We start from the raw sequence: 10,783 nt of genomic DNA on the forward strand, positions 1-10,783 counted from the left end.
GGCCTGCCTTCCTGTGATAATACTCCTCTAATTCCGACATATGAAGCGTCACACTCAACCTCAAACAATTTGTCGAAATTAGGGAGCACCAAGACCGGTGTTGTAGACAAACGATGCTTGATCTCATGAAAGCTCTTATCAGCTTTATCGGTCCACTGGAACGGTCCTTTTTTCATGCAATCTGTTATAGGTGCGACTATGGTGCTAAAATCTCGCACAAATCGACGATAGAAAGTCGCCAACCCGTGAAAACTCCTCACCTCATGAATGTTTGTCGGGATCGGCCATTCCCTAATAGCTCGCACATTTTCATCGTCCACACGAATGCCTGTGGACGTTACAACAAATCCTAGAAACAATAGGCTGTCAGTTAAAAAACTACACTTCTTCAAGTTGAGGTACAACTTGTTAAGTTGTAGGACCTGTAGCACCTGCCTGAGATGTTTCTTGTGCTCCGCCTCATCCTGGCTATATATCAATATGTCATCAAAATATACTACCACAAATCGGCCAGTGAACGGTTTTAGAACTTGATTCATCAAACGCATAAAAGTACTTGGTGCGTTCGATAGGCCGAAGGGCATGACCAGCCACTCATACAACCCTTCCTTGGTCTTGAATGCCGTTTTCCACTCATCACCGGGTCGAATACGAATCTGATGGTACCCGCTCCTTAGATCTAGTTTAGAGAACACCTTGGCCCCTTCTAACATATCGAGCATGTCGTCCAACCGTGGTATTGGGAACCGATACTTGATGGTAATTTTGTTGATTGCTCAGCTGTCGACACACATGCGTCAGCTTCCATCTTTTTTGGGCGTTAATAATGCTAGTACGGCACATGGGCTCATGCTCTCTCCAAGAGACCGTTACGGATCAATTCCTCCACTTGCCCCAAGTATCTCACACTCCTTCGGACTTATCCGATAATGAGGGTGATTGGGAAAGCTAACCCCGGACGAGGTCTATGTGATGTTGGATGTCCCTCATGGGGGCAATCCATCGAGTAAATCTGGCCAGACTTCTTTGAATTCGTTTAGCAACAGTCTTAAACTTGGAGGGATGTTTGAGGGTTCCTCTTCCTCGCCTTTCACCACTACAGCGTATACCTCGCCGGTTTCCTTGGATTCTTCCATAAAATCTCGAATGGTTAAGAGGGAACTCCCCTCCACTTTAGAGGCTTCAGGGTGGTTCTCTGGTGCCATAGGGGCAAGGATTATTTTTCGACTATCCTTGACAAATACGTAAACATTATCTCGTCCCCGATGGGTCGCATCACGGTCTGACTGCCAGGGTCGACCGAGTAACATATGACAAGCTTCCATATCGACCACGTCACAAAGTATTTGATCTTTATAATTTTTGCCAATTGAAAATGAGATAGTGCATTGTTCAGTTACCTTGGTTTCATTCACCTTTTTTATCTAGCCAATTGAGTACGGGGAAGGATGTTTCATCGTTGGTAGCCGCAACTTGTCCACCATCACTCTTGAAACGATGTTCTCGCTACTACCACTGTCTATGATCACATCACAGACCTTTCACCGAGTACGAAATATATTGTGTCGTTGTGGATGTAATTCCTTTCGTGGGGCATACAGCAATCACCTCACAACTAGAAATTCGCCACGATCCTCGCCCGTCATTTCATCACCACCTGCTATTTCTTCAGTGATTTGTTCATGTTCATCAAAGCGATGGTCTTCCTCTACGGCCTCATCTTCAGTGCCTCCTTCGTTTATAGTCAAGTGTGTTGCGGGACGTTGAGGACAAGTGTTTGATAAGTGGCCTGGTTGGCCACAGCGGTAACAATTGTTCGACCTTGGCCGAGCATAAGGATTTGGAATCCTACTCGGACTCGCTGTTGTGGGTGCTGCACGTTGAGGTCTGGATGAGTCGCTCCCCGTATCACGGTTTGCGGTTGTAGGATGTTGAGGTACTGGGTCTTTTCCTCGTGGCAGCACTGGATCCTGCGTGGAACCCGCCATGGGAGGTCGAGTTGAAGGATATGGACGAGCAGGAGCTCTTGCAAGTTGTGTTTCTGCCCTACCCGCCAATTGAAACGTTTCATACATGGTCCCGACGATGCATCCGAACTCGGTCCTGAATTGTCGGCCGCAACCCACCTATAAATCGCGCCACCTTCCTTGACTCGATTCTGACAGATCGTTTCGTGTGGCCAGCCGTTGGAATTCTTCGTATAATCTGTGACTGTTCGATTTCCTTGCTGCAATTTTGATATTGTGAATAATATCTGCTCATAATCACCGGGAGAAATCGAGATCGAAGAAGACGTCTCATCCGTGACCATGATGAGATAGGCGCCTTGTTCTGGCGAGCTCGTGAGAGTTGTAATTGTTCCCACCATGCGGAAGACCAGATTTTAATTTAAACGCTACCAATTTTACCCTTTTATGATCCGCACGTCCATATAATCAAAATATCTCTCTACTTCTGGCCAGCCAATCGAGAAAATCTTCTATACGTAATAAACCGTTAAAACTAGGAAGTTCACCTTACCTCGATAGTCTCTTTCAGCACGATCTAGATGATCAACTCCATGGATTGGTCGTCGGGCAAAACCCTCATTAAGGTCCTCGTCGCTAGAACTTGAATCATCTGGTGTAGCCCTACGGTTTGCCATTTATAGTGCTCTACGAAAATCGGGATTGTGTCGTACAACAACCATGGGTGGTGGAGCCACCACGGGTGGTGGAGCACCGCCTAGGGCTCGGGGCGGAAGTAGCGCATCCGCAAGACGGTCGAGAGTTGCCTGCAGCCCTTGCATGGTCAACTGACTCTCCCGGTGGAAAGCTTCCATTCTTTCCGAAAGATAACGAATCCCTAGATCACCGTCCACAGGATTTTGATTCATACCTTCGTTGTTTGCCATCGGCCCGAGGGAAATCCTCGCTTTGATACCAATTGACGCAGGGATGAACGTGATGGGGATAATTACTCCGAATCCACGGAGCTTCTCTGGACTCCTCACAGAGACTTCTCGAATCCACGAGGAAAGAAAGCAGAAAATAGAAATAAATTCTAATAAATTCGAAATTGATTAATTGATGAATAAAAACGAGTTCACAACCCTTTAAATAGGGGTACCAAGCAATGGGAAAGAAATCAGAATCAAACTACAACTCAAACTCTTAGAATCCGCGACTTACTATAAATAGTAAACTTACTATTTATAGACAGTCGTGATGTCTACTAGTGCGCAAGGTTTTCGGCCAAAAATAGTAAGTGTCCTATTTGGCTTCACCAAACCGTTCTCCTAATTATTCTAAGCTCTTTTCACGTTGGGCGCAACTCCTAAAGCCCGACGGATGAAGAGTTATAATCAAACTAAAACTTACTATTTATAGTAAAAGCGAAATTAAAACGGTGAAACGACCATCGATCCAGGGGTTTTTCGCAATTTCGGGCTGCGCAACCCGGCATAGCCGGGTTGGTTGGCTTCAGTAGCTCGTTCTACCCCAAAATCATATATTTTACGTCAGATAACTCATTCCGGATTGCAAGATACGCCCGATTTAAGGTTCGATGGTCCGGATCACTTTTGTCGTCGACCGGGCCTTTTCTGATCCATCTTGGCCATGTAACTGTCCGCGACCTGCTCTACATCAAAAGTCTACCTTTTAACCTTAGTAGCATAGGAACTGAGGCGAAAAGTCACCTTTTAGCCTCTGTTGCATAGGAACCGAGGCGAAAAATCTACCATTTAGCCTCAGTTGCATAGGAACCGAGGTGAAAAGTCTACATTTTAGCCTCAGTTGCATAGGAACCGAGGTGAAAAGTCTATTTTTTTAGCCTCAGTTGCATAGGAACCGAGGCGAAAGGTCTACTTTTTAGCTTCAGTTGGATAGGAACTGAGGCAAAAAATTTACTTTTTAGCCTCAGTCGCATAGGAACCGAGGCCAAAAGTCTACTTTTTAGCCTTCGTTGTATAAAAATCGAGGCCAAAAGTCTATATTTAGGAATATTGAAAAAAATTGAAAATATTGAAAGAATTATTAATTTTTAAAACTTTTGACAATTGTGAAAAAATTGAGAATTTTGAAAAAAAAAATGGAGACAATTGGGAAAAAATTGAGAATTTTGAAAAAAAATTGAGAGTTTTGAAAAAGATTTGAATTTTGAATTTTTTAAGAACTAAGATTTTTTAAAATTTTTGAGAACTTTTAAAAAATTAATATTTTTTTTCGAAAAATTAAGAATAAAAAAATGATAATTATGAAAAAGTATGAATTTTAAAAAAAAAATTGAGATTTTTAAAAAATTAAGAATTTTGAAATTTTTTGAAATTTTTGAAAAAAAAAAGAATTTTGAATTTAAAAATCTTGAAAAAAATTGAAAATTTGAAAATTCTGAAAAAAATTAAGAAATTTCAAATGAAATCGGATGGACAGAAGAAATATTGCAGAGAAGGGTGAAATGTCCACTTGTTGGCCTCGGTTGCATAGGAACCGAGGCTAAAAGTCTGATATACAAATACGACAGGCGCGCATGGATGCTTTTTCCCTGACTCCTTTTCTCACTCGTTGTGCGAGCGAGCGAGAGAGATCTTCGTTCTCTTTCTAGGGTTTTCCCCTAGGAATTTCACACCTCGATCGTCCTTCCTTTTTTTTCATTTAATTTTCTACAAATCTCTTTGATTTCTTCGATCTTTGAAGAGCCTGTCAAGACCTCGATCTCTTTCTTCGCTTTTTCGCCTAGGGTTTCTGCTCCCGATTCATAGATTTGACTCCTTTTTTCTCGTTTTCTCAACTTCAATCTCTATAAAAGAGTTGGAATCCTTCTTCGCCGCTCCTTTCTAGGGTTCCTGCTCGAGATTTGCTGTTTTGTTCGTTGGGTTCCTGGAAAATACATTCAAGAAGGTTGGGAGAATGCAGCAGAGATTGAAGCAGCAGCAACAGCAACAAGCCCTATTGCAGCAGGCATTGCTACAGAAGAAGCAACTCTACCATCCTAGCATCCTCATGGCTGCCATGTCTCAGGTACCATTCCAGTATCAGATTTCCCCCCAAATTTCTCAGTTTTCGTCCATGGGCACTGGTGCTATAAGAGGATTACCCAAATGGTAAGAACTACAAAATCCCTTCTTTCTCTACTTTCACTCAACAAAAAATTGTATATTTATATAGGTTGCATGGCTAATTTGTACTCAAGGATTAGGGATTTCCTAAACTCTGTAATGGGACCAATGATCTAGACGGCCTGGGTTGCTATAGATGTATGCCATGTATACAATGGATGTAGACATAGAATAGTCTTGCCTTTCATCATTTGTTGTGAATGTTTAAGGTGTACACAACATGTGTTTGATGAAATGTCTTAAGTGAAGAGCTGCGAGACTTGGAGAATGCACGACATTGTTGTTGTGGTGGTGCCAAGCTCTATATCCCTTCGTTGTCATTTTTATTCTCTGCCCAATTGCGACTTGAGGCTATTAGATTATCAATCGTTTCTGCAACCAAAAGCCAACATTATTAATAGAGAAAATGCTACAAATGATGCAATGTTTAATGTTAAAAACTAAGAAAATATGAAAACAGACACATGGCATGCAAGCTGACTATTAGTCGTCTAGGCTGAAGAATCTGGCTAGTCCGCTCATTATATAAGGTAGGCCAAAATATAGAGAAGAAATGACAGTTTTCATTAAATATATACAAGTGTTCTCAACCTGATTAGTGGACCAACCTGCTTTTCTTGGCCAAGGAAACTGAACGTTATGTATGATCCATGTGATGGATCTATTACATTTGTCACATGAATATTGTGGTTATAAATGAGTGGAATTATCAAATGTCCTTGTCACAAAAAATAAAATAAACTTAAACATCCTTGTCACAGAGATAAATATCATTCTCAGTAATTTCTCTGCTAGTAGAATTCAGGGGAGATTTTAGATTTCGAGGTTTTTCTCAGGATATTATTGGGAATATCTTGGTGAAACTAAAAAGATTTAAAAAATGTTTGTCACATGAATACTGTGTTACAAATTCGTGGAATTTCAAATGTCCTTCTCAGCAATTTCTCAGCTAGTAAATTTCCTGGAATATTTTAGATTTTGAAGTTTCTTCCGGATATTACTGGGAATATCTTTCTTTCTGAAAATAAAAAGATTTAAAAATATTTATCATAAATTAATTAGTAAATTTATATTTTGAAAAATATTTATATAATGAGTAGTTAAAGTTTATACTATTTATTGCCTAAATATCATGATAAAAATACAATATTTTAAAATCTGGCAAAATTTTGAAAAACTTGTCTTCTTCAGATGCTATCTGCTTTAGAAGACAACGAAGATCCGGCAGCCAAGTTGTTGCAATGCATTGACCCCAATCTCACTCACTAACATAAAAATTCTCTTGTTCAGGTACTAAGTGTTCTCTTCGCTTCTTTTTTAGAGATGATCAATGTGATGATATATTATAATAGTAGTCATCAAGTACTCTACAGTAATATCCGATAATGTATTATGATATTGTTTCTAGTAAGATCCGTTTTCCTTGCACGGTATGAAAGCGAGGATTAAAAATCGCTTTCGGTGTACTGTATCAGTCACACCACAAAAACAGATGTGTATTGATACAGGCCGATAAGATCAATCTGGGCTCTTAACCTCCAACTTAGATGGTTAGCATTTCTTGGTCATTGTGATCCTAGAAATATGCTCCATCCACAATGTGTCCCACAAATTTGGATGGTTCTGATGGGTGTATGTGAGTGCCATATATGAGAATGACGAATCACATGTATCCAATAGTCCTATTTCAACAAAGTATTCATGAATCAGAGGTTAGAATTCTTCAACCAATCCAATTTTGGGACTGTGACTCAACAAGACTGGATATGCCATATGTATGATTTCGGGGTGGCTGCGCGTTCAGCGTCATACTCTACCAGAGTATCAAATAACTCTGCCGCTGTTCAGTGTTCACCCTCATTTTATTAGACTCGCAACCCAATACCAAATACCTTGGAAACAGTAGCTCATGCGCATGCCAGCATGTCAAGCTATTTGTGGGCTCAACTTGATGGGCATGGCATCCAAACGATGCATCAGGTGTGACCCATCATGAGGGTAAGACACCCCAAAAATCAGGCTGATTCAAAACTCATGAGGTGGGGCCCACTGAAGGAAATCCGTAAAAGGATGGTAATAAAATTGTTTTTAAGAACCGATGTCACATGAACTGTACAGATTCACTGTTCAAATAAATATGCCCGGTGCAAGGCGCCAGCCAGTCCCCAGACCAGGTAAAAGGAGGGTTGATGTCATGTAGGTAGCTAGCCTAAAGTTCTGTCATGCAGTCATGAGAATTCCTGTTTCAAATCTTGATAGAAGAAACACTATTTGAGTTATGGAACATCTTTGTTTGCTTAAAATTTTTTTTTTCAAGCAATCTGTTCATGTATGACAAACATAATTATTGGTCTTTCATCATGGACTTGATGGGAGCAAAAGTTCAAAGTGACCATGTTCTCATACAACTAGAATGCTAAGGTTAATAACATAAAATTCCAAGTTTCTGCACGCTCAATTGACTTTCTAGTTTAACAATCTTATTATATCTCTTTCTTCAAGTCATTTTAAGTCCTTGATCGAATTTATTGAGTTTTGAAAGCTTTTGCATGATCTTATTTTCTCAACTTTCAAAGACAAGATCAAGTTTTTGAGTACTCGATTTCTCGTGTGCTCTTATCAACTTCTCTTTCTTTTTCTTGTAACTAAAATTCCCCCTTTAGCATTTCTTAAGATGAGTTGAATCTCCTCAGCTTTCTTGGGCACTAAATACTGTTGTTTTTAGATGTAACTTCTCACTAAAGATTCACAGTCTTCTTGAAAAATAATGTAAAACCAACCCCAAATAAAGGACCCAAAATGAAACACCCACATTTGTTTGAAAAGTTATGTTTGCTGATAATATGAAAAATTTTGGGGTTTTTTCTTCATTATAGGTGAGATTTATTCATATGTATTTTCTAATTTGCCAAAAGACCCAACAGGCCAATAATTCCTCCTTTTTACTTCTAAACTGTAGGCAAACCCATTGCCTAAGACGGATCCAACTGTTTAGCTTATGAAAGATCTCTTCCACAGATTCCAAGCAATTGCTGAAGTACCTATTGTTTCTTCCTTTCTAGATTGACCACACCACTGCTAGGCAAGGAGAGATGCCATATAAATGTTTTCCTTTTTCCTTTCTTTCATCTGTTCTAGGCAAGGTAGAAAGCATCAATCAAACATGGCGCAATCCATAACATGATTATCTTATGAGTTCTGACCAATCCCTTGTTCTATTTGTCATGAAAATTTGGATTTAGGGGATTTGCCGTACCTGATCCTTGCTGTGTCCATACTCAAGTACTGTATTTTTATACAATTTTCTCCAAGAAGATAGTCATACATGTGATTTAGCAGTGGTAAGAACTTTTCTTTGGCTTACTTCACCAATTTGCTATTGAGCCATTAAATTGCCTATGGATGCATTGGTAACTTTGAAATCTTTTGCCAGAGAAGAAGAAAAAGAAGGTGACAAGTTTTATTCTTTTGCCAGAGAAGAAGAAGGTGACAAGTTTTATTCTTTTGCAAGAGAAGAAGGTGACAAGTTTTATTATTTATAGGTATGGTTACGAAGTGTTTGGATGATGCTTGTAAATGGGGTTAACTGTAAATGATTTATAGGTAAATGGTTTATAGTCTGTGTTTGGATGCTGAAAATTGCTTGTAAATGCTTTTCTACGGCTTGTAGGTTTTGACCCTTCCACTTTCATGCCTGATTAAAGTTCTCCTCCGCCCTTTGATTTTACAGATGCGGATTGGCTTGTTACCCGAGGTAGATGGTTGAAAAGATATTTTATTTGATTGTATGTGCTGTACTAATGTTCTGCATTTTTGGAGTCATATCATTTCCAGCAGGCTTATGTTTTTTAATGCTATAAATTTCAGGTTGTATCGTGGTGATCCAATGTTAAATCCTCTTACACCTTGGGATAGACCTCCATTGAAAAACATTTTCTGTATATATGAGATCGATATGAAGACTGAGGTGATGTGCTATTTTATTTGAATAATAATTATTTCTAAATTCTTCTTTTTTTTAAAAAAAAAATTTGTAATTTGTTATGGCTGAGCCAATTGTGGCACTACATCTATCTAACCCTGACATTCCTGAGTTAATTTTTGGATTCTCATTGGGTATGAGCGAAGTTTGTGAGTGTTTAACTCCTGATACTGTAAATAATAAGTACCAGTGAAATCCCTTAACCTGGGATCCAATATCATGTGTTGGATAAACAATTACTTTCATGAACCCTACTAGTGACTTGTTACTGTAAGTTATCTTATACGAAGTGATAAACAAACCACCCTGTTTGATTGATAGTACTGTATTTTACGAAAAGTAGATTGAAGGTTATTGTTCAAGGTTATAGGATGTGAAGACTGGTGGAGGCAAGTTTTTTCAGCACAAGGCTTATTGTGAAAAGCATATCTTGGATCAGAAAAAGAAGGTCATATCAATTGCTTTTGAAGAATGAATTATCTTATGATGCATTGTCTTTCATACGATAAAAGTCTTATGTTACAATGCATAAGTTTATTTCCCCTGCCTCATCTTGGTTTTTATCAATTTCTACAGGCCGAGAGTCTGCAACATGGACCTGATGAGGTCCGCCACATTAAGCAAATCCAAGTCAGTGAGAATATACTATAATCCACATCTTGTCTGTTTTCTCATTCATTATTAGAACCTCCTTTTGGGTTTCCTTTCCAGCACTTCCAACTCTCAATTCTACTCTCTTTCCTTTCCCTACATATATCCATCTGCATTTCATTTCTTGTTTGAGAGTTTTATTTCATGTCTTGCAGCCAGCAGCCCAGAGCTACCTGTTGAGGTTGCAAGGCCTGCTACGCACAATTCGAATGGAGAATGCTGGTGGAGGCAATGATGACGCTGGCCTGGAAGCAGCAGAAGATGGATGGGTAGTGTTATCTTAAGGTCTGCCAAGCATGACGGCACCGGTGATGAAGGTCGCAACCATGACTTTGTATTATTTATGGAACCAAATGTTGTGTAACAGTTTGATTGAGTTAAACTTTAAATAGACTGTTGTTAACTGTTTTGTTGGTATTATGGCTTTCATGATTGATTGTTTCATGAGTGGATTGAATAAATGGATTAGTAGTTTAAATAAATATTTAAAAAAATAATAATATTTTTAGCCTCAATTTGTAACTGAGGTTTGAATTTAGCCTTGGTTGTTGATAACCGAGGCCGAAATTCCCGTGGCTAAAGGCTTTAGCCTCGGTTGTTGAGAACCGAGGTTAAAAATAGATTTAGCTTCGATTGGAGGCAATTGAGGCTAAAATTTGGATTTAGTCTCGATTGAAAACAATGGAGGCTAAAATTTTGATTTAGCCTCATTTCGAGAAAATTGAAGCTAAAAATTTTTTAGCCTCACTTGAAGAACCAAGGCTATAAAAGTCATTTTAGCCTCGGTTGCTAAAACTGAGGCTGAAGCCTTTAGCCATAGGGGTTTTAACCTCGGTTTGGATAACTGAGGCAAAACTGAGGCTAAAGGCTTTAGCCTCAGTTTTTAACCTTTTTAGCCACAGTTTTGAACTGAGGCTAAAACCCGCTTTTCTTGTAGTGCATGCAGCAAGCAATTGAATGTTCCCATTTTGGAGAAGTTTCGATGTTTGAATTTTTGTACTTTTAGGAAAGTTTCTTTATTAGGGAGCTTCCTATTTCGAGAGAATTTCTCA

The 10,783-nt window shown here is 39.2% G+C and overlaps 1 protein-coding gene across 9 annotated transcripts; it reads left to right on the forward strand.

Moving 5' to 3' along the window:
• Positions 1 to 4,441: 4,441 nt before the first annotated feature.
• LOC131223846 (uncharacterized) lies at positions 4,442 to 10,175 on the forward strand. Of its 9 annotated transcripts, none has more exons than XR_009160733.1 (7): positions 4,442 to 5,083; positions 8,532 to 8,640; positions 8,769 to 8,852; positions 8,966 to 9,065; positions 9,424 to 9,528; positions 9,657 to 9,710; positions 9,887 to 10,175. XR_009160733.1 is itself a non-coding variant. In XM_058219373.1 (7 exons), the coding sequence occupies exons 4-7, from the start codon at positions 8,985 to 8,987 to the stop codon at positions 10,013 to 10,015; spliced, it is 342 nt and encodes a 113-aa protein (XP_058075356.1). In that variant the 5' UTR covers positions 8,178 to 8,439; positions 8,532 to 8,640; positions 8,829 to 8,852; positions 8,966 to 8,984; the 3' UTR covers positions 10,016 to 10,175. The 9 variants fall into 9 exon arrangements, 3 of the variants coding, with proteins under 3 accessions (XP_058075356.1, XP_058075355.1, XP_058075354.1); XR_009160735.1 differs by lacking the exon at positions 4,442 to 5,083 and adding an exon at positions 8,177 to 8,439 and having other exon boundaries at positions 8,769 to 8,883; positions 9,444 to 9,528; XR_009160736.1 differs by lacking the exon at positions 4,442 to 5,083 and adding an exon at positions 8,178 to 8,439 and having other exon boundaries at positions 9,444 to 9,528.
• Positions 10,176 to 10,783: the final 608 nt, after the last annotated feature.

This window comes from Magnolia sinica, chromosome 13, assembly GCF_029962835.1.
Source record: "Magnolia sinica isolate HGM2019 chromosome 13, MsV1, whole genome shotgun sequence".
Classification (NCBI taxonomy): Eukaryota; Viridiplantae; Streptophyta; class Magnoliopsida; order Magnoliales; family Magnoliaceae; genus Magnolia; species Magnolia sinica.

What these genes read in the sequence shown, in the direction of transcription:
- LOC131223846 (XM_058219373.1), top strand. Translation starts at nt 8,985, where the DNA reads ATGTTAAATCCTCTTACACCTTGGGATAGACCTCCATTGAAAAACATT. An exon ending in AGATCGATATGAAGACTGAG is followed by an intron (nt 9,066 to 9,450) that starts GTGATGTGCTAT and finishes TCAAGGTTATAG; the next exon opens with GATGTGAAGACTGGTGGAGG. An exon ending in GCCACATTAAGCAAATCCAA is followed by an intron (nt 9,711 to 9,886) that starts GTCAGTGAGAAT and finishes CATGTCTTGCAG; the next exon opens with CCAGCAGCCCAGAGCTACCT.